The 24,850-nt window shown below is 28.8% G+C and overlaps 2 protein-coding genes across 2 annotated transcripts; one reads left to right on the forward strand and one right to left on the reverse strand.

The window, feature by feature from the left end:
- Nucleotides 1–3,420: 3,420 nt before the first annotated feature.
- LOC109813848 (Cytochrome b561/ferric reductase transmembrane protein family) lies at nucleotides 3,421–6,858 on the reverse strand. The gene is made up of 4 exons (XM_020378113.3): nucleotides 6,599–6,858; nucleotides 6,470–6,521; nucleotides 6,212–6,408; nucleotides 3,421–3,774 (listed from the first exon to the last, which is right to left on the reverse strand). Exons 1-4 carry the CDS (start codon nucleotides 6,734–6,736, stop codon nucleotides 3,451–3,453), a joined length of 711 nt encoding a protein of 236 aa, XP_020233702.1. The 5' UTR covers nucleotides 6,737–6,858; the 3' UTR covers nucleotides 3,421–3,450.
- Nucleotides 6,859–21,470: 14,612 nt separating this feature from the next.
- Nucleotides 21,471–23,919, forward strand: LOC109813858 (clavaminate synthase-like protein At3g21360). The gene is made up of 3 exons (XM_020378123.3): nucleotides 21,471–21,856; nucleotides 22,718–22,974; nucleotides 23,380–23,919. Exons 1-3 carry the CDS (start codon nucleotides 21,491–21,493, stop codon nucleotides 23,723–23,725), a joined length of 969 nt encoding a protein of 322 aa, XP_020233712.1. The 5' UTR covers nucleotides 21,471–21,490; the 3' UTR covers nucleotides 23,726–23,919.
- The last annotated feature ends 931 nt before the right edge of the window (nucleotides 23,920–24,850 follow it).

The raw sequence follows: 24,850 nt of genomic DNA on the forward strand, positions 1-24,850 counted from the left end.
TCGCTTTAGGCAATTTCATTCCCTCTCGTTATCTTTAAGTTTTTTTATTTGTGTTGCATTCAAGTGTGCATGAACAAGGAAGTGGTGTTTGGTATTTTTTTCAAGGGATAGCAACTTCTTTGATATTGTGATGAGGTTGCCTATTGAGAGTGATGTCATCACCATTTGGGGGGGAACATCTAGTGTGGGTGGTGCAAGGGTGGTTACTATTGGCATGGTTCATCAGGTGGTAATGGTAAAGTCTATTTTGATTAGAGTTAAAGAAGTTGTGAATTCACAGTTAAAGGAAATGGGCAACGATAAGGGTAAAGGTCCTCTAGACAGAAAGGGCTACAAATGGGTGAATACTGAGGTAGATTGGTACGAGAGTTGGTTGGATATGGAGGAGACAATGGTCTCTTTACTTGATAGTTATGCTTTGTTCACGTCATGTGACTCTCATTTGTTCGCGATTCATCCCTATGTTGAGGGTGATTGTGTGTACCTAGACAAGGAAATGTACCCTTGCCCATTCATGTATATGTACACTTGTGTTCTTCAAGATATTGAGGTTACACTACCATTTAGTGATCTGGAATGTTCATTTTTAAGGTGAGCAAATGTTGCTCTAAGCCAGCTTCATCCAAACAATTGGGCGTTTTTAAGAGCCTTTAAAGTGGTGTGCACATACATTGGGATAGAGCTAATTTTGTCCAAGTTCATGTTCTTTTATCAAATGAAGGTAGGTTTACCTATAGGTTGGATTTCATTGAACATGTGAAATAGGAGAGGTTTGTTTAGCCTGTTTTCCCAATTGTTCAAGGGTTCAAGAGCGATTATGTTTACATAGAGGTGACTATGGGCCATAAGAGGAGGAACATTGTGTTTCAAAGCCCAAATAGGGGCAGCTAAGTTTCCTTATTATTGGAGGGAGAATCTTGATAGATTTAGTGGTGAAGGAAAAATGGGGACTACAAAGACCAAGGTTAATGGGCATTATCAATTTGGACCAAGCTTTGGAGGGTAAGTGTGGTTGTGTCAAGTGTTTTACTTGGTTTCATTTCACCATCGTTGGTTTTTGTGTTGTATGTTGATACATTGTTTGTTTATGCATAGGGTTGATAAGGAAAAGCATGTGGAAGTAGTTGAAAACCAAGTTTAATGTTGATAGCGATGAACAAGGCCATTACTTGTGGTCGAGGAGAAGGTGGTGATGCCCTTAGTTAGGAAGCAAAAATTATTGTTGTGTTGAGGACTATTGCTCATCTAACATCACAGTCGTCGAAAAATTCTAACTCAACTAGGGCAAGTAAGTCAGTTGTTGAGTATTTGCGGTGAGCAAAATCTCCACTTGCGAATAAACCAAAGGTGAAGAGATTGGGTCAAAGGCAAGTGATTGAGGGGACTACAATGAATGTGGGAACTAAGCTTGTAACCATGAATGTTTGGGAGGTCGAATGGACAATCATTGTTAAGGGGAAGACAACTGGTGATGCGCTTGAGCTAATTATGGTGGTGTTGGATGAGGGGTCTGGTCTTGTTGATATTATTAATAATAGGAAAGGCTTTGTGCTTCCTCAAGGGTGGTTGTTTTAGAGGGCCAACCTTGGTGATGTGGCGACTTGCTTAGGGGATGGGGCGTGGGAAACCTATGTAGGAGCCATTGGGAAAAGGGTCATTGAGTTGTTTGATTTTTGTTCACAACCACAAAGAGAGGTGTGGAGGTGCATTCTAGTTTCCTACATGGCCAAGTGTTCATTCAAACAAGTTAAGTCATCATATTCTTTCATGACAAGGTGTTTCCAGCATCTAGCAAGTGGTGTGTCAACTACGATGTCGATAAAGGGATGACCACAATGTTCACTATTAAGTCGTCTTGGTGGGATCTGAGAAGGGGATGGATCTCCTTGTTGAGCTGGGATTTTTGTGCAATGTGTGTCTTGGGATGATCTAAAGGAAATGTATTCCTTTTTTTGTGAAGATGTTGGTTTCTGAGTGCGTGTTGTTATTTTCTTTGCATAGGGCCTATAGTTCTTGCTCGTAACAAGTACGATCAGCTTTATAGTACGTGGATCAACCTTAAGTTATTGGTGGAGGGCAGTTAAAACCTCTTCATTATGTTTTTGCATGGTCTTCATGCATTGCAGTAATTCGGCATAAGGTGGCAGGATAGATGGGTCTATGGTGGCAATGGTCATCATGAGCTCCGTGAGCAGGGTTGCGGTGACTACGAAGGCATGGGGCGATTGTTTAGGGATAGGGCCTGCATTGCCGTGGGATAGGGCCCACATTGTCGTTTGTTAAGGAGATTTCAACCGTGTTGTTATTCATCGTCATTTCGAATGGAAATCATGTGTGACTAGTGGATAGTTTCACTTCAACCTCACGATGGGCACCAAATGTTCTTATTGAAATTTGCAAGTGCTTCGATGGTAGGATGACATCCTCGTCATTCCAATATCTACACAATAAGGGACACTTACAAAGATACTTCAACATTCAAGTTAGAGAGGAGTTTAGGTTAAGAATCATATTAGATTAGAATGATACATGATACCCTTGTATAAATGGTTTATACTGTTGTCTAATTTTAGGAGATAATCATCCATGATATTTATTGATACGCTCTTGTGATTGGGCATGGTATTCAATGAACCATTGACGTATTGCCCAGATTATGGGAGATATGATATGGGAATTCCTACTATTAATTGTGTTTTGAATTTAATATGGTGAGTCGACTAGACTGTTTGGCTAGTCCAAACTCATTGTAAGCTCGATTCAATTTGTCCAAGTTAGAAGTACACTATATATGAAAGGGATAAATTTATTTATAACCATTTTTCATCTCCATCTTTTTCAGATGATTTTACCCTTAAATCTTTAAATAATAAAAATAATATTATAATTTATTTTTATTCTCACCGGTCACCACTCACATAAGTCAACCATGTGCAACTACTCATATCTTCAAATTGTTAACTACTCATTTATTACTTAATCCTAATTTTATTTATTATTTTTAATAAATTTTTAAATAAAATATATAACCACAAAATACTTTTTTTAAACTAATAAAAGATAAAGTAATTTGATCTTAGTCATTAGCCTTGATTAAAACATATTTTCCCATATTTAAAAGGTCTAAAAGTAGTTAAAATTGCTTACCTGTTTCCATAAGCCCTATCTCTTATATTTTAGGCATAAAATCAAGATTATGCTTTCCCTCCCTCTACTTCATATTCCTGAAGGTTCTACTTGTCATGTTCTCAACTATGACCAGTGCTCAAATAATCGATCATTCAACTATTACTCTTCTACACTCCTTAACCTAAAAACCTCTTACATTTTGCAGTTTGCACCAACAAACCCAAACTGCTTCACATCTAACTCAAATGTACACATGCAAACTTAATTAAGGATCACAAAAGACAAAATATGTTACATTTGAAGTTTTACTACCACGTTTCATTAAGATGACAAACACTTGGTATCTGAGTACAAAAGTTTGTTTTGAATTGTATGATACTTAGGTGAAACAGCAGCCAAAATAACAAAGCCACTGAGAAGGGCAAGAACCAAGCCTAAACTATTAACCACCATGGACTCAGTGCTGTGTTTGGCTACATTTCTCTTTGTTTGCAAGAATGTTAATTTCTCTAGCAATCCAGTTTCTGCTGTTGCTATTGCCAATGCATAAGTGTATAGGCCAAGGAACACATGCCATGGTAAGATCCTTATCCTCACAGTGCGAACCTCTCCTCTGTGCCAAAAGTTCAAGAAGCCAATCAACCACTGTGTGGCCATGCATCAAATAAAATGGATCAGATCATAGGGCATATTTAAATGTACGTGTCAAAATATTTTACACAAAGAAGTAATGCAAGCATAAAAAATATTATGAATATTTTAAAATTAAAAAAAAAATAAAAAGAAGTATATATATCATTAGCCAAAAATCAATAAAGAGGAGCAATAGATTGGGCTTTTCAGCCCATCTGGGAAATGTAATTGTTACTATAATAAGTTCGTTGTCATTGTTAGGATGACCACATCCGAGGTATTGTTTGCTTTGACGTTATCCTTGAAAAGGTATCTTGGTGAGTTAAGGAGGAAGAGTGTTTATAAATTACTCTTAGCCTCGACTCCTAAGCAATGTGGGACTTTTAGGCAATACCGGTAATAAAATTTCATTTCATTCCAACAACTTTCGGCCGACATATTTCTAGAAGTGCACGTGCATGTATTTCTTAAAATTATCCGTTACTTGCACGTTACACCCAACGGAAGATAGGAACTTTATTTCATTGTTATCCGTTTAATTATAAATTATTAAATTATACAATTATAAAAGATTCAACATTTTTAACCATTTAAAAATCAAATTTAGAATCATTTTAAAATAAAATAAGCACTTTGAACATTTTCATTTTATAAAAAAAAAAACTTTCTTGAATTAATTTCACTTTCTTCCACAACTTTTTAATAGTCGTCTCTACTTTCTCTGAAAAAATAATAAAAATAAAAATAAAAGAAAAATTACAAATTATATGGACAAAAACATCATAAAAAATATGCAAATCAGAGAATTTATCACTTTTATATATTATTATAGATTATAATTAAAATTAATACACTTATTAGTTATTATTATCGAAGTAAGTATATTTGAATAAAAAGTATTTAATTCATGAAGTAGTATCAAATTATAATTCGTTATATATTAAATATATTTTCTGTCTTTGTTTTTAGTTATGAAAAATTTCACCTCATTTTTATTTTATAAAAATTGTATAAGAATCTAATAAAAATATTTTTATTATTTCACTATATTTATATATTTTTCAAAAACTAAAAACAAAATAAAAACAAGATGCCTTTTCATTTATAATAAAAATAAATAAAAATAAAAAATATTTTCTTAACTTTAACAATTTTAAATATTTTCTATGAGATGTCTTCCAATGAATTTATTTTTCCTATAAGGAAGAGGATAGGTATTTTCATCGATAGTTACAAATCTTGATAATCACTTTTCATGATAGTTAAAATTTATTTAGTTATTTATTATATATTTTTATTTACATAAATTTTATTATAAATATAACATTAAAATTTTTTATGATTTAATTACTTTTTGAGGATAATAAAAAGTAATTATATATATATATAAATATTTATATAATAATATTTACAATTGATAAAATTTAAACTATTTTAAAAAGTTGAAAATTTATAAATAAATTTATTTAAACACAAAATTTAATAAAAAAATATTATCTTGTAATTAAGAAGGATAAAAATATATTATTTCATCTCATTTAAAAATAAATAAAAATAAAAAATATTAATAAATACTATAAGACAAAAATAATTTTCAGAAAACACTATTCTCTATGAATCTTTTTTTTTTTTTGTAGAAAAATAAGATAAAAATAATTTTCGACTAACAAATGGATTTTCGACTTCTCTCGTAAGAATGTTTTTATAAAAAAAATAAAATAAAAATAATTTTCAAAAAATAATATTCTCTATGAATCTTATTTTTTTTATAGAAAAATAAGATAAAAATAATTTCAGAAAATAATATTCTCTAATAGAAAAATAAGATCAAAATAATTTTCAGAAAATAATATTCTCTATGAATCTTATTTTTTAAAAATAGATATCAAACATTAAAAAAAAAAAAAAAACTAATATTTCCAAGAAAAGTTTCTCTTCTGTGTCTTCTATCTTGTGAAAGATAAACTGCATCTAATGAATTTGTATCGAATAAACAAAAAAAATGTTTGAAACGCAACGTGTCTTCCTTTCTTCCGAAAAGAAGAGTAGTGTAGGACCACCATGGCATCATCAATCATCCACTATGTTAGCACCCATTTAGTGCCAAGGACAGTGACATCATAAAATTATCACAACAGAGGCAAAAATGCTAAAATTATGTCAAAAACTAAACCAACAAGTTTAACCAAAATCTTTAACTTTTATCCTTTTTATATTTTTAAAGGTATTTTGTCCCATTGAGTAAGCCTTTCAAAGACATCATTATTTTATTTTTTTTTGTTTACTAAGAAATATTTCTAGTTAGGACAATGTTTTCGGAAATTTAACTTGAGTAAGGACTCGTGCCAACTCAAATTCATCTATCAAAAACATTATTGGATAATAAGTAAGAAAATAATGTACCAAAATTAATTAACTTCTCTAAGTTATCTGAATGAAGAAGCAATACCTGGGCTCCAAAGAGAGATACACAAACCAAACCCATCCATGAGTGCAAGCTAAAGAAATTAGCCACAATCCCATCCTTTCCCTGGAACTTAGTCCAAATCCCAAAGATCCCACAAGTTAAAGCCACCCCTTGAAGCCACAAATGCACCAATTTCTTCAAACCCCTTGACCCAGGTAACCATCTGTGCACCAAAATTGCTGCACAAGAGGATAAGATAAAAGAAAAGGAAAAAAATAGAGCTAAGCTAAGATAAGGTACCTTCTCCACTCAAGAGGATAAAGCCAATGACCATGAGGAGAGGATGGAGAACCTACAATTAGAGAAAGAGGAAGTTAGTTGAATAATGTAGAAAGGGAGAAGAGGGAGGGCAATGTAGTTGGTAGTTACTGCATAGATGAGGTCTTGTTGGGAAAGTGAGGGAGTGAGAAAGCTAGATTTGAAAGAAAGGGCCCAGAAGAGGACAAGTACTGCCACAGCAAGGCCTGAAACTCTTGCAAAAAAGAGGAGAGGAAGTAGTGTGGCCATAACAAGTGTGTTTGTGTTGTTTGAGTTGAGTGAGAGTAGTCTCACTGTGTCTTTGCCGACAACTCAGCTTTAGATCCAACTAGGAAACTAGTGCTAGAGTAAATTCTCTAGAGTCCAAGCAGTAGTCTTGTGTTGGAATGCTTTCATGTGGACCAATCATTTACACGATATTTAATTTAGGAAACCTTATAATTCTATATTTCAATAAATTAATTTTAGGCTAGGTTTATAATTTTTTATATGTAATTTTTGTGGACGTATTCTTAATTACATAATTTTAGTTTCTAACTTTTAATATCATGTATCCATTGATATTTAGTTGTCGTTAATTGATGATGCTAAACATTAATTTTAATGTGACTTATTGACATGTTACATGTGATGGCTCATATGAATTTAGGACGACTTATTGTAAAATTAATTAAAGTAATAGAAAAATTAGATCCTTAAATTTTTTTCTTCAAACAATTTTTGAACTATTAAGAATAAACATATTTTAACTATAAGATACTATACTAAATTAATTAATAATAAAAGTAGTATAAATACTAATAATATGATCTTGACATGAACTGAAGAAGTGATATTCCTAATATATATATATATATATATATATATATATATATATAGGGAGCATATTAAGTGAGAGGAAATTTATTATGAGAGATGAGAGGGTTAAAATATAACCCTTAGATTAATTTTCTCTCACTTGATTAATCTAATAGTTATATTTTAACCCTCTTATCTCTCATAATAAATTCTTTCTCACTTAATATTATATATATATATATATATATATATATATATATATATATATATATATTGATCTACTTACCTTAAGGGAGTGTTTTAGTACATGTTAAGTTTCTTTATGTCCAAGAATCATAATTCATGGAAATACTAAATCCTTGGAGTCATGATTTCAAGGAATGATAAAAATTTGTTTGGTTAGCAATAAATATATACTTGTTGTCTTTCTTCAATTCTTTATGAGAATTTGTTACTTAGAAGATGATGCTTTTGAGTGTTTTAAAAACTTAGTTACTTCAAAGTCTGCTTTTGAGAAGTTTAGAGTAAAATTGTGCTTCTAAGTGAGTAAAACTTAGTCTTTCCTTTAGAACTTTTTTTAATCAAATATTGAGATGGTAATAAAACATATAGTTCAAATATATATTGTAATAAACAATTACAGTTAAAACTTCTTCCTTAACAACTGCAATCTACTAAGACTTCTTCCTTAACAATACCTGTTGGGGCACCTACACTCACAACCACCTACTATAAGTTTACTCAACCAACTGGTTGAATCTCTTTAATCCTTCCTACACCTTTGAACACCAAATTTGGGTAAGGAAGGCTTTTTACATAATCAATTTTTTGTGTATCTAGCAAAAACTATGGTTACAACAATCTCTCCTTAACTAGGAACTTTTGCTAAGGAAGTTTTTCACTTCTTTTTCTATTACGAAAGTGTTTAAAAAGTAGAAGTGGAGATCTCTAAACATAGAGTATGAAGTAAGGATTAAAACTATGGAAGCTTGTATTTTGATGACTTTCTTTGATCTTGCTTACTTCAAATTTGTAGCATTGGTCTTCATTTCATAGCCTTTGGAATATGGTCATTATGGGTAGCTTAGTTTTAAGTAGTGTTGACATCAACTTGTATTTTCATTAATGTAGTCAGTAAATTTCTCAAAAGTAGTTTACTTTTGAATCTTCCTTTTTGAACAATCTTATGAGTTTCCTTCTGAACATCCTTTTGAGAAATCTTCTAAATAAAGTCTTCAATACCAGTCTTCTAAAAAGCTAAGCTTGAACTAAAACTTCTTGATGAAGGGTTCAAAGAATTGGACCTCTAAACTAAGTCTTTGAGGCATCTTCCTTGAGAGAAAATATCTAACTTGAACCCTTTTGATCAACGATCTTTGTATGCTCATAGAACAACTAAGACCATAGTACTATATGTCAGCTCAAGCAATTTAGTTGCTTTTTATTGATGTTTTTGGGCTGAAATATCCTTAAAGCTTCTGAGTACTAATCAAAGTAAATATGAAACACTTGAACAAATCTGTTAGTATCCACAATAATACTCCTCATGGTTAAAACTTGAAACTAAAAGTTTGTCATTATTAAAACATATATTAAGGCGGGATTCAACAACATGGAAATCAAATATTTTTACTGCATTAAATAATCAAATAAAGAAATAATGATTTTTTTACCACATTTAAACTTTATTTTTAACTTAGGAATGCTAGTTTCCACCTCCACCATAAAAACAATTCCATGGGAAACCTGTGTAAAAACCACCCCTAATAAACAATGTTTTCTAGAAATGTTATTTTTAAAATAACAAATCAAACATGAAAAACTAAGGGGTTGATAAGTTTATGAAAACATTTTCTATATTCTATTTCTATTTTCTAAAAATAATTTTCATTTTCAAATTTATAAGACAATAGTCATAATGGTGGCGAGAAGGTATGTCAAATAAATTGATACTTGTGTCATAAGTAATGTTTGAATATCTTTTTTGATCGAACACAAGTATGAATAGTATTATAGGTAATATCCAATTTATTAAATCAAGTACAGGGGGATGAAAACGAGTTGGATGGATTAAGAAGAGATGTTATCAACCACTTGTTTGCAACCCAGTTTTGGTAACCCAAGTCATTCAACAAGTTAGGCTAAATTATACATTTTGTTCCTTTTTTTATTTTTTAGATTCAATTTGATCCTACTATTTTTAAATAGTTCAATTAGTCCTCTAATTTTTAGAAAATGTTTAATGTTTCTCTTCTATCTATATTGACACTAACAACAGTAATAAAATTGGATGAAAGGATAATATTAGATATTTTTTTAAAAAAAATTAAAGGATCAAATTCAACATTATAAAAATAGGGAGACCAAATTAAATAATAATTTATCTAACATTTTTTGTCTAAATAAATTTAATTTTTTTTACCTATTTAATATTTTTTTTCCTATTTTGTTAATGATTATTCAATTTGGTCACTCTATTTTTAAAATGTTTAATTTAGTCTCCTATTTTTAAAATGTTCAATTTGGTCCTCTAATTTTTTTAAAATATTCAATATTATCTGTTTGTCTAATTTTATTGATATTGTAAGTGTCGATTTAGATGGAAGTATATCATTGAATATTTTTTAAAAATTAAAAATCTAAATTAAATAATATAAAATTAGAAGATGAGATTGAATTTTAAAAATAAATAAAATAAACAAATAATGCTTGAATTTATGAAATGTTTCATCCAACACAACATTAATGGTGTGTTTGGACGAAGGATTTTACAAATTTAAGGAATTTAAAATTCTTGGTATTTGAATTACTTTGATTTCACTTTCTATCATTTTAAAAATATTTTGTTTAGATAAGTCAATTACAAATTTTTTAAATTTTAAAATTTTAGTTTAGTTATGGTAATTTGATTCCATCATGGTAAAATTGATTTTAAAAATATATTCATATGTTGAGATTTTTAAATTAAATTTTATAAAAATAAATACTAACAAATTTTAAAATATTTAATAATTTTAAAAATTAATATTAGATAATATTTAATCATTTTAAAAATATTTTTGAATATTCAATAATTAAAAGAATGAAAAGATAAGAGATAAGATAAAATATATGAGTGAAATAAGAAAAATAAATATGAGAAATTTTCAAATTCTTAATTTTTTGGGAGAATTTAAAGTTATACTATTTTAAAAATTTTCACAAATTCTTAAATTTTAAATTCTTTATAAATTTTCTATCCAAATAAAACATTTCATTTTAAAAATTTAAAATTCTTCAAATAAATAAATTATTTTATTTAAATTTCACATCCAAACACACTTTTCGGTGGTAAGAAGTATTTCAATGTGTCAAGAAGTTCTAGCAATTACAAATTCTCTTTTGAAGTTCCTGATACACATTCCTAGCCCAAAACGTTCAAGATCATTAAAAATGGATGCATCGATATTTAATTTAGGAAACCTTATAATTTTATATTTCAATAAATTTTTGGCTAGGCTTATAATTTTTTATATGTAATTTTTGTGGACATATTTTTAATTATATAATTTTAGTTTCTAATTTTTAATGTTATGTATCAATTGATATTTAGTTGTCTTTAATTGATGATGATGTATCATTAATTTTAATGAAACTTATTGACATGTTACATGCGATGACTCGTGAATAAAAGGTAATTTAATGTAAAATTAATGAATGTAATAGAAAATTTGGATCTTTAAATTTTTTCCTTAAGCAATTTTTGAATTTTATAAGAATAAACATACTTTAATTATCAGATACTATACTAAATCAATTAATAATAAAAGTAGTATAAATACTTATAATACTCTCTCAACATGGTAATTTTTTTATGTCAAAGAATTATAATTCATGGGAATACTAAATCTTTGGTGTCATGATTTCAAGGAATGATAAAAATTTGTTTGGTTAGTCATAAATATATACTTGTTGTCTTTCTTCAATTCTTTATGAAAATTTGTTATTCAGAAGATGATGTTTTTGAGTGTTTTAAAAACTTAGTTACTTCAAAGTCTATTGCTGAGAAGTTTAGAGTAAAATCATGCTTCTAAGTGAGTAAAACTTAGTCTTTCCTTTAAAATTTTCTTTGCTCAAATGTTTAGACAATATAAAACATGTAGTTCAAATATATATTGTAATAAACAATTGTTGTTAAGACTTCTTTGTTAACAACCGCAATCTATTAAGACTTCTTCCTTAACAATACTTGTTGGGGCACCTACACTCACAGCCACCTACTATTATAAGCCCACTCAACCAATTGTTGAATCTCTTTACTCATTCTCACACCTTTGAACACCAAATCTGGGTAAGGAAGGCTTTTTACAGAATCAATTTTTTGTGTATCCTAGCAACAACTATGGTTACAACAATCTCTCCTTAACTAGGAACTTTTGCTAAGAAAGTTTTTCACTTCTATTTCTATTACGAAAGTGTTTGAAAAGTAGAAGTGGAGATCTCTAAACATAGAGTATGAAACGAGGATTACAACTATGGAAACTTGTATTTTGATGGCTTTCTTTGATCTTGCTTACTTCAAATTTGTAGCATTGGTCTTCCTTTCATAGCCTTTGGAATATGGTCATTATAGGTAGCTTAGTTTTTAAGTAGTGTTGACATCAACTTGTACTTTCATTAATGTAGTCATTAAACTCCTCAAAAGTAGTTTACTTTTAAAGCTTTCTTTTGAGCTACCATTTGAACTTCCTTTTGAGCAACCTTATGAGCTTCCTTCTGGACATCCTTTTGAAAAACCTTCTAAATAAAGTTTTCAATACCAGTCTTTTGAAAATATAAGCTTGAACTGAAACTTCTTGATGAAGTGTTCAAAGAATTGGACCTCTAAACCAAGTCTTTGAGGCATCTTCCTGGGAGAAAATGTCCAACTTGAACTCTTTTGATCAATAGTCTATGTATGCTCACAGAATAACTAAGACCACAATACTATATATCAGCTCAAGCAGCTTAGTTACTTTCTATTGGTGCTTTTGAGTTGAAAATATCCTTAAGCTTCTAAGTACTAATCAAAGTGAATATGAAACACTTGAACAAATCTGTTAGTACTCCACAATAGTGCTCTTCATGGTTAAAACTTGAAACTAAAAGTTTGTCATTATTAAAATATAGGCTAAAACCCTATTTTGGTCCCTTATAATAATTGTTTGTTTCAATTTAGTCCCACTTTTATTTTTTGTTTCAATTTGGTCCCAAATAAATTAATTGATTTCAATTTGGGACTTCTGTCCAAATTATTTAAACGGAGTTAACTTTTGGCCACGTGGATGCCACGTAGATGTATACGTGGATACCACGTGGACGCCAAATTTTTTGAAAAACATCTGGAACCAGAACGGCCCGTTCTGAAACCAGAACGGGCCGTTCCGGATGCACTAGTGGTGTGTTAATTTTGCACCTGAAATGGGCCGTTCCAGATGCAACAGAACGGGCCGTTCTGGATTCATAACGGGCCGTTCTGGGGCCGTTCCAAAACTGAGAATAGAATATTCTTTATTAATTTTATTAAAAATATAATAATTTTGAAAAGTATTTTTTTATGGTAAAAATTTTAAAATTACTTATTTTTATAAAATACAATTGTCTTATAAATAGAGTAATAACTTTTTCTTTTCTCTTTCTGTCTGAAGAAATATTTAAGTGTCACTTTATAATTTTTTGCAACTTATTTAAAATTAGAGGAATAAAATGATAAAAATTAATAGGATAAACATAATAAAAATAAAATATAAAAAAAAGAATGAAAGCAATTTTAGTGGGGGCAAGTGCCCCCACTATAATTAACTTAGATTTGTCCCTGCATATGGTTGTGTGGTGAAATGTTAGTCTTGTGTATCCTCTTCCTTTACTTCAGGTTCTACCTCTTCAAGAACAAGATGTTGTTGTTGGGGTACATCGTTAATGACTTCAAGGAAAAATATCATATCATTTCATCTTTTACTCTATAGTGTCAATTTAGTAGTAAGTGTTTCACTCCAGTTTGAAATAAAATAAAATCTACTACCATTGTCTTTAGTGATACATTGCATTGTCCTTAATAATACACTGTATAGCCTAACTGTTTAGCAATTGAAGTTATTAATTTTCATTAACAATATTTCCAAATTCAGTGTTTGAAATACTTTGTAACTTGGGTATTTTTCCTTCCATGATTCACAACCGTAAACTATAATCATTGTTTATGTTTAGCAGTGTGGAACCAGAACGGCCCGTTCTGAAACCAGAACGGCCCATTCTGAAACCAGAACGGTCCGTTCTGGTTTCACTTTTAGTGTGTTATATTTGCATCTGAAACGGGCCGTTCCGGATGCAAATTTTACACACCAAAAGTGCAACCAGAACGACCCGTTCTGGTTTCAAAACGGACCATTCTGGGTCCAGGTCTTTTAAAAAAAAATTGGCATCCACCTATGCATCTACGTGGTATCTACGTGGCCAATAGTTAACTTCGTTTAAATAATTTGGACGGAAGTCCCAAATTGAAACCAATTAATTTATTTGGGATCAAATTGAAACCAATTAATTAATTTGGGACCAAATTGAAACAAAAAATAAAAGTGGGACTAAATTGAAACAAACAATTATTATAAGGGACCAAAATAAGGTTTTAGCCTAAAATATATATTAAGGCAGGATTCAACAACCTGAGAATCAAATATTTCTATTGCATTAAACAAACAAATAAAGGAATAATGATTTTTTTTACCACATTTAAACTTTATTTTAACTTTATTTTTAACTTGGGAATGCTAGTTTCCACCACCATAAAAACAATTTTGTGGGAAACCTATGTAAAAACCACCCCTAATAAACAATGTTCTTTAGAAATGTTATTTTTAAAATAAAAAATCAAACATGGAAAACTAAGGGGTTGATAAGTTTATTAAAACATTTTCTATATTCAATTTTCTAAAAATAATTTTCATTTTCAAATTTATAACATAATGGTCATGATGGTGGCGAGAAGGGATGTCAAATAAATTGGTACTTGTGTTATGTGTAATGTTTGAACTCGTCTCAATTATGACGAATAATACCTTATTTGATTGAACATAGGTATGAATACGATTATAGGTAATACCTAATTTATTAAATCGAGTACGAGAGGATGGAAACGAGTTGGATGGATCGAGAAGAGATGTTATCAACCATTTGTTTGCAACCCATTTTGGTAAACCAAGTCATTGAACAAGTTTTGCTAAATTATACATTTCGTACCTTTTTATTTTTGAGATTCAATTTGATCCTACTATTTTTAAATAGTTCCATTTAGTCGTCTAATTTTTAGAAAATGTTTAATGTTTTTCTTCTATCTATATTGACACTAATGACAGTAATGAAATTGAATGAAAGGATAATATTACATATTTTTTAAAAAAAATTAAAGGATCAAATTCAACATTATAAAAATAGAAAGACCAAATTAAATAATAATTTATATATTTTTTGTCTAAATAAATTTGAATTTTTTTCACCTATTTGATATTTTTTTTTACCAATTTTGTTAATTATTATTCAATTTGTCACTCTATTTTTAAAATATTTAATTTAGTCTAATATTTTTAAAATGTTCAATTTAATCCTCTAACTTTTTTTTTAAAAAAAATTAATATTATCTATTTTTCTAATTTTATTGATATTATAAGTGTCAATTTAGAAGGAAGTATATCATTGAATATTTTAAAAAAAATTAAAAATATAAACTAAATAATATAAAATTAGAAGATGAAATTGGATTTTAAAAATAAATAATGCCTGAATTCATGAAATGCTTTATCCAACACAACATTAATGGTGTGTTTGGATGAAGAATTTTACAAATTCAAAGAATTTTAAATTCTTGGTATTTGAATTACTTTGATTTCAATTTCTATCATTCTTAAAATATTTTGTTCGGAAAAGTCAATTCAAATTTCTCAAATTTTAAATTGTTAGGTTGGATATGATAATTTAATTCTACCATGATAAAATTGATTTTAAAAATATATTTTATGTTGAGATTTTTAAATTAAATTTTATAAAAATAAATATTATCTAATTTTTAAATATTTAATATTTTAAAAATTAACATTAGATAATATTTAATAATTTTAAATATATTTTTAAATATTCAATAATTAAAAACATGAAGAGATAAGAGATAAGATAAAATATATAAGTGAAATAAGAAGAAAAAAATATGAGGAATTTCAAATTCTTACTCTTTTGAGAGAATTTGAAATAGTAAGAATTTGAAATTCTACTATTTTTAAAGAATTTCACAAATGCTTGAATTTCAAATTCCTTATAAATTCATCATCCAAACAAAATATTTCATCTCAAAAAATTTGAAATTCTTCAAATAAATGACTTACTCCATTTAAATTTATCATTCAAACACATTATAATACTTCGACTTCGTCGGTAGGAGGTATTCCAAGGTGTCAAGAAGTTCTAGCAGCTATAAATTCTCTTTTGAAGTTCCTTACACATTCCTAGCCCAAAACGTCCAAGGCCATTAAAAATGGATGCATCGATATTTAATTTTTAAGTCCATGTAATTTTTAAAAAAAAAATAAATAAATAAATTTGAGTTATTAAAAATAAGTTTACTTAAATTTATGTACATAAAATAATATTTAATTCATTTATAGTATCAAACCTCTAGTAGATTGTTTTTATTACTACTTTTAATTTATTTTTAATTTTTACATTTTAAAATATTATTTTAATTTTTAGGAAAAATTATACACTCATCTCTTATAAAGCTTCATTAAATGAAATATAACTTTCCTTTAATTCTTATGTGTGAAAATTAGTTTTTCTTATTTATTTAAGTGACACATAATACTTAATTTATTACTCAATTCTAACTTCTAAACTAATTCCAACCTATGCTTTCTTTTTTTTACATCACACATCACATTATATATTGTATCTCTCTAGCTCTATCTACACCACAACAGTGAGAACGAGTTGGGATTTTTTTCTTCAAAATTGAATAACAGTGAATGTTTTCACACAAAAAAATAATAAAGAAAAAAAAGAGGTAAAAGATTATTTTTGGTCTTAAGATGGATGCATATACAGTGAAATTTTTTTTAACTTTTTTACTGTATGGGTCAAATATATATATATAAAATTATATATTCATTTCTAAAATTTCGAGAATATAAATGAGCACCATTTTTTTTACTCTTACATTAATTCTCCTTAATCTATAAATGTTAGAAAAACATGAAAATTATAAGTAATTTCACAAAATTTTAAGAGTATTAGTGTAATTTATGGGATATAAAATCGTAATGAAATTTTATCTAGTGATTAAGTTAAAAGACAAAGAACTTGAGAGAAAAATGGCAAAAGTACTGACCAAGAAACTAGGTAGAATGCATAATGCCAATTTACTGTGTAAGTCTCTTCCCACTGAAATAAAAAGGAAAATGCATCACAGGTGCATTGTTGGCAATCATCACTAACATCAAAATAGAAGCTTAAGGTTAGAAAAAGGCTTAAAAGTGCCACATGTAGGTTTTAGAAACCTAGCAATGATATAAAGGTGTGGATGACATGTTATATGCAACATTACAATGATGATTATAAATTTATAATTATAATTAGTTATAATACTATACAAAACAAAAACATTGTTCACAAAGTTAAGCAACAATCTTAATTAATGAACTAATTTTTATGAGGCTTCAAGGTAGCTGAAAATTGTCTTATCCGAGCCTTAAAGTTGCTTTTTATATAAAGTTTTTCTTTTCTTGATTAAACGATTTTTGCAGTGTTTGTCACTGTAATTATTACCTTCTTATCTGGTCTTTTTTTTTTCTTCCTGAATTTAAAATATGCACCTATAGTAATTAAGTTGGATTATTCAGTTGTCTCGTGTTTCTGGCTTTAAGTTTCTGAGCTTAGTTTAGACTCTTGCATATACATACAGAGAGCACACTCCAAGCAGAAGATAGCACACACATATATATTGAGTCGGAAGTTGAAAATAAAATGAAACTTAATTGCTGGTCAAACTCTCTATTTAGCATGACAAGTGTACGTGAATGTGAAGTTATGACATCATATGAGTGATGGAAATGGTGACTAATGAAACATTCAAACTAATTATACTGTCGCATTGCATATATTATAGAAGTCAAATATAGATATATTGTTTTTCATTATAATATATGGTTTGATTTTGCAGTCTGCCGATCAACAACAAACGCTATAATATTTGTGACACTTTTTTTTGGAACATCTCGTAGTTCAGGACCACATTTATCTATAGACCACTATAATCACAAACGATATTGTTCTTGCCAAAATGAGTGTTTGTTGTTCATCTTTCTTCAACTTGTCTGGTGTGACTTTGTGTTTGGCTAACAAACTTTGTTGCAATTCACTTTTGTTCATTTTAAGTATTGGTTCAATATTCGATTTTAATAAGCTTAAGAAGGTGTATTGGTTTAGGATTTCATAAGATTTAAAAGATTTTTTTGAATAAAAAAAATTCGTTAATATTCGATCAGGATTTTATGTTACTTAAAAATAATCAGTGATATTTAATTTAGATTTTCAAGATTTTTTAAAGAGTCCATTAAAATGCATTGGTATTCATTTGAGACTTTTTACAACTTAAAAACAATGGATTGGTATTCAAAAATACAAGGATTTCAAAGGATTGTTGTATTAAAGGAATTTTGAAGGACTTTTTAGTGGTATCTATAAATACCAAATTCATAAAACAATCACATCCAAACTCATCAGATTTTGGAGGATTGCTTGAAATGACTTGTTTCAAGAATTTCTAAGTGATTTTTTCATCTTTTTTTTCTATGTTCATGTCTTCTACATTTTTTTTCTCTTACTAATAATACTGTACTAATGCTCATATATAATAATGTACTACTGTCTCCATTTTTCTATGTTCATAATGGAGATAGTAGTACAATATTATATATGAGCATTATTGTAGTATTATTAGCAAGAGAAAAAAAAATGGAGAAGACATGAGCATAGAAAAAAAAATGAAAAACTCACTTGAAAATTCTTGAAGCACTTGTAGGGCCAGACATTCAATAAGACAATTAAGGCTAATGCCTAGAGCCCCCAAACTTATAAGGCCTCAAAATTCTTTTAATAGTAGTATTATTGATATAAATTAATTTTTAAAAAATTAATAATATTTGAGATAAGGCCCAATATTTTATAAGACACTATCTTACATTTTTTATATCTCTTATTTTTTTATTATTAAAATTACTTGAAAGCATTAAAGTCATAAAGTTTCAAGCACCAAAAATAAGGGATGCACTTGTTCAATTATCAAAAACTAGTAAAGATCATAAGATAAGGAGTGAAGCCAGGTGTTTAGCGGCTTATGAGATGGAGAATTTTGAATTTTTATTAGGAATAAATATTTGACATGATATACTTTTTGCGATTAATTTTGTAAGTAAGATTATGCAATCTAAAGATATGCATATAGATATTGTTATAGATCACTTAAGATGTCTTATAACTTATTTAAAAAATTATAGGGAAAATGGTTTTGCATTTGCATTAGAATCCACCAAAGAAATGACTATTGAAATGGATATAGAGCCTAAATTCAATGAAAAATGTAAGATTCATAGGAAAAAATATTTTGATGACATTGATAGTGATGAGATAGCTCATTCTGTTGAAGATTCTTTTCACATTGATTATTTTTTGTATATATTACATCAATCTATTTCTTCTATTGAGAATCAATTTAAACATTTTTTAGAATATGAAAACATGTTTGGTTTTTTTATTTAATTCAAATAAATTTAAAACTTTAGGGGAAGATGAATTGAAAAAATATTGTATCAATCTTGAAAAGATTTTGAGTTTTGAGGACCATATATTCTGATATTGATGGTCTTGATTTGTTTTCAGAATTAAAGTTATTGAAAGAAATTCTAACAAATGAAATTAACACACCATTAAAAATATTGAACCATATAAAAAGATCATAGTCTTTTCCAAATACATACATTACTTATAGAATATTATTAACATTACCTATAACTGTTGCGATTACTGCAAAAAGTGTTTCAAAATTAAAATTGATTAAATCATATTTAAGATCAATTATGCTACAAGATAGATTGAATGGGTTAACTATACTATCTATTGAGAGTGAGATGTTTGAATTACTTGATTATAAAATTTTAATAAATAATTTTGCAGCTTAAAAGCCTAGAAAAATAACATAAAAATTATTAGGCTATATTAACATAGGCCCTTGTCTTAATTTTTGCCCAAGTCCCCAAAATTCCTAAATACGGCCCTGAGCACTTGATAAGTCACTTCAAACAATCCTCCAAAATCTGATGGGTTTGGATGAGATTTTTTTATGAATTTGATATTTATAGATACTACTAAAAAAAGTCCTTCAAAATTCCTCTAATACAACAATCATTTGAAATCCCTATATATTTTTTAATACTAATGGATTGTTTTTAAGTTGTAAAAAATCTCAAATGAATATCAATGCATTTTAATGAACTCTTTAAAAAATCTTGAAAATCCATATTGAATATTACTATATTATTTTTAAGTGACATAAAATCCTAATCGAATACCAACAGACTTTTTTACTAAAAAAAATCTTTTAAAATCCTACAAAATCCTAAACCAATACACCTTTTTAAAAGTCTTGTAGAGTAAAATCTTACAAAATCTTAAAAATCATGAAAATCTTGCAAAGTCTTTTAAAATTTACAAGACTTTTTTTAACTGAAAAGGTACTTTAAAATCCTAACACAATACACCCTCTTAAACTTGAATTTTTGTCATTACTTTGATCATTACCGGATTGAATTTGACTTTAATGGTATAGGATCATATAGGCTCAAACTTAGACTTTAATAATGATGAGTTTAGATTAAGCTTATTATAGAATACGTTAAAAGTACAGTCCAGCGAAGGTCAAAGCAACTAGTATTTCAAATGTGATAACTCTAATGATACTAGCAAATTTTTGATCAAAATAGATATTTATATAACATATTCAAACTTTACATTTTATTATATATTATGTAAAGATTAATTGATACCATAATAGTCGTTGATCACATAATAATTCCTTTATGAAAAAATGTTAAAGACATTCTATTTTTAACACCTTTTTATTGGCTAAAATTTATTGGAAAATATAAATATCATAGATCATGCATCTTATTTAACGAGTGACTTTTAATCTAGAACTTAAGACTCATCAAAATTTGTAATTTTCAACCAATAATAAAAAGTGTTAAAAAATTATTGTTATTTTCTTTATTGCTCATAAAACATGGAATCTGGGAACATCGAGTAATCCCATGTATCTCAGAACAAACCTTATAATCATTGAATCAAAAGGTTTAACTAGATACAACATTTTATGTCCGACCTAACCTGATTATAAAAAATAAAAGGCTTATGGATTACTTGATTCAAAATTTTACCAAACTAATCCATCCTAACCCGTGATAACCTAAGTAAATAAGTGTTTGCTTTGGCATAGGCCTGCTAAGAGACACGTTGCTATAGAACAAGAAATTTCATTTTACAATGCATCTCACTAACCTTGGAGCTTCCAAAATCCTAATAGTTAATGAATATATTGTTTCTGGATTAAGTTTATAAAAAAAAAAAAAACTAGGAATCAAATTTTACAAGATTACGTGGCTTCCTCACAGTCACAACCAAAATTTCTTAAGCAACGTCCAGAGATAATTACTAAGATATCTGTGAGTTTGGTTTTGGGATTATAATTGATCTTATCACTTTTTTGGCGCTACCTCAATTTTATCATTACCATTCAGCTAGTTAAAAATTCCTTGTGCCATTAGCAGTTTTGCAGGCTGCTTTTGGAACAATAGTATACAATTGAAACAAAAAACAAATGAAGATAATTTTAATCCCCCCTAAAATGTCTTCAACGAAAATGATGCTTTTTTATAATTTGCAAATCCTAAAACACTGATCATCTCAAATTCTTTACATAAATGAACAGCTAGAAAAGGACAAGAAGAATCTCTATAGACCAATGGCAAAGCCAGCCTCGTCATTTTAGCATAGTAATTGTCAACACCAACCACTACTATACTATATATATATATAAGCCAATTGAAGGTAAAACCACACAAGTTAAACTATAACAAAAACGTTATTAGAAAGATGGAGTTTTCTTGCAAGGACTTCAAGGTGGGAAAATGTGAGGGAGAAAAAGTGGTGGATGGAGAAACCATGCCCTTGGTGCTGCAACCTCCAGTGGCTAACAAGAGTGATTTGGAGTCCTTGGTCTTGGCTCTGAAGAACAACAAAGAGTGGTTTGAGCAAATGATCATCAAGAACAGTGCTGTTCTTCTCAGAGGCTATGATGTCAAGAATGCTGAGGACTTCAATGAGATCGTAGAAACCTGTGGATGGGAAGACATTCGTTATGTAGGACCAGCACCTCGCACGCATATTTACAAAAGGGTATGGACTGCCAACGAAGGACCCCTCTCAGAGTTCATATACTATCACCATGAAATGGTTTTGGTAAGCCAAAACTCAAAACTATACATTCAAATTAGCATCACCATGATATATTAGAGATTCCACGTCAACTACTCATATGATCATAATAGTATATATAAGTGAAGAACAATCTTTGACATTAGAAGAGATGCAGTTTACTAGTTTCATGTATCATCATATTGCAAGAATCATAGAATCGCTGAAATAAGTATTTTCAAACAGTTTTTCTTTCTTTTTGTTTCTAGTGTTGTTGGTAACTTTCATTTCAACTAATCACTAAGGAATTTCAATTCAAAAAAACTGAGATCCTGTTTGATCACAAAGAAGGATAAAAAGAACAGAATTTGAGATCACTATGCATTTTAGAGAATCTTTCAGTGAATGAATTCTGTTGGTTAATCAGATTATCTGTTTGTTTGATCCTTTTTTGATAACAATCAGTTTGACCAAACTGAAACAAAGTTAGCATACATAAAAACATGTATATAATTAATTGCACTAGTCGATAATGTTTGACAATATTCTCTGTATATCCTTCTATTCATGATAATAAAATATTTTGATTATGTCATATACTTCGAACGTTTGCACACACTAATTGGGGGAAGAAATTGATGATGTGATGTGACCCATGCACACTGATTATTTAACATAAATATTAATTTGAACTGGTATAGTATATCCTACAACAACATATGTCAATATATATCTTTTTAATTCAGCTTCATACATCATCTAGCTACTTGCATATATTTCCTAAACAATCAAAACTATAACTTTAATGAAAAAAAAAATCACTAGTAATATCTAGCCAATTATTTGGATTTTCAATGAAACTTAACTTTCCATGTGCATTTCAAACATTGGTGATTAATTTAACAGATTCGGGAATACCCCAAGAAAGTGATACTGTTTTGTGAGATACCTCCCCCTGAAGGGGGAGAGACCCCTTTTGTTCCAAGTTTCAAAGTGACAGAAAGGATGGTGGAGGAGTTCCCAGAAGAGGTGAAGGAGATGGAGAAGAAGGGGTTGAAGTATTCATTTACAGCTCGTAGTACTCAGAATGATAACTCCTCCATGAGAGGTAGAGGGTGGGAGGATGCATTTGGAACCTCAGATCGCAAAGAAGCTGAGAGAAGGTATTTATTTGCTTCTTTTAAACACATGAGAATAGCAGCAACATCAGACTATTTTTTTGTCACGGCTATTTCCTGTATATTAAAGCAAAGACTAATTTCGTTTACAGTATTATTATTATTGTTGGTCCTAAAGGATTTCGTACAGAAAGAGAATCAAACACAGGATTTTTCACTAAATAAATCACCCTCACAATGTGTGAGTATATGATGTCTAACAAGTACACTAACTTGTCATAGACAAGTTAGCATGGATCTAACTGAAGCAATAATAAATAAATCAACAAGCTGCATTATTGATAGGCATATAAGTAAACTTATACATAGAGAATCTAGTGAAAATCTCTATGCCATCATGTGTGGCTTGGCTCATTGAACCTTACATTTTTTATTAAAAAATTGTTGTAGGGCAAAAGCTCTAGGAATGGACATGGAGTGGCTTCCAGATGGTGGGGTGAAGACAATACTTGGACCAAGAAACTTAACCAAGGTATTTGAAGGAAGGAAAGGAAGAAGAATGTGGTTCAACACCTTGGTAGGAATGTATGGGAAGGAGCTTAGCTCAGCCATGATGGCAGATGGAACAGAGATTCCAGAACATGTAGTGAAAAGGTGTGAACAGATCATTGAAGAAGAGAGCATTCAGTTCAAGTGGGAGAAAGGGGATGTTGTCTTCTTTGATAACTATGCTTTGCTTCATGGTAGAAGACCTTCCCTTCCTCCTAGGAAAGTCCTAGTTTCTACATGCAAGTAATTTGATATTATAGTGTTCAAATTATATATATGCTAAGAGATAAAGGGTGTTGAGGATAAAAGCTATGAATAAGTGTGTCATTTCACCAATATATATTACAAGGAAAAGTGATGTATGGCGACTTTCAATATTGCATAATTGCATCATTTCTCGAATAAAATTGTTCTCCGTGCAGAACCTACTTGAAGGATCAATCTTTTGAAACTATGTTATATGTGAAAAGTTAAGAAGTGGTGTTAAGCTGTGTAAAAAATTGTACGAATATGCTTGCGTGTTCCTAGAGAAAATAAGTATCTAGTAGTGTATGTAATAAAAATTTATTCGAAAAGCTAAATTAAAATCAATAATTAAGCAATTTGTTTGGAGTGAAATAATTACTAGTATAAAGAGAAATTCTAGAAATATATTTTCTAATTCACTATTTTGAAACTTTTTTAATTGATTAAAATTTGTTGGAGAACACATAAAATTGACGGATCTCACATTCAAATTAATGTTTCTGTCTCCTAATTTTGTAATTTTCAATATAATACATTAAGAGGCTTGTGTTAGAGAGTGTATTGTCAGAAATAAAATTATAAGAGAGCTTAGTATTTTTTTTCTTCTAAAAGTGGGGTTGGAGATTGGAATACGGAAAATGTTTAAAAATTTATGGTGTGTTTGGAAGGAGAATTTATATAAGATAATTAATTTATTTGAAGAATTTCAAATTTTTTGAGGTGAAATGTTTTGTTTGGATGAGGAATTTACAAAGAATTTGAAATCTAAGCATTTGTGAAATTCTTTAAAATAGTATAATTTCAATCTCTCCCCAAAAAGTAAGAATTTGAAATTCCTTATATTTGTTTTTCTTATTTCACCTATATATTTTAACTTATCTCTTCTTTCTTTTAATTATTGAATTTTTAAAAATATTTTTAAAATTATTAAATATTATCTAATATTAATTTTTAAAATTATTAAATACTTAAAAATGGATTAATATTTATTTTTATAAAATTTAATTTAAAAGTCTCAACATATAAATATATTTTTAAAATCAATTTTATTGTGGTGGAATCAAATTATCATATTTAACTTAACAATTTAAAATTTAAGAAATTTGAATTGACTTATCCAAACAAA

The sequence above is a fragment of the Cajanus cajan genome, chromosome 11 (genome assembly GCF_000230855.2).
Source record: "Cajanus cajan strain Asha chromosome 11, NIPB_CcT2T_4, whole genome shotgun sequence".
Taxonomy (NCBI): domain Eukaryota; kingdom Viridiplantae; phylum Streptophyta; class Magnoliopsida; order Fabales; family Fabaceae; genus Cajanus; species Cajanus cajan.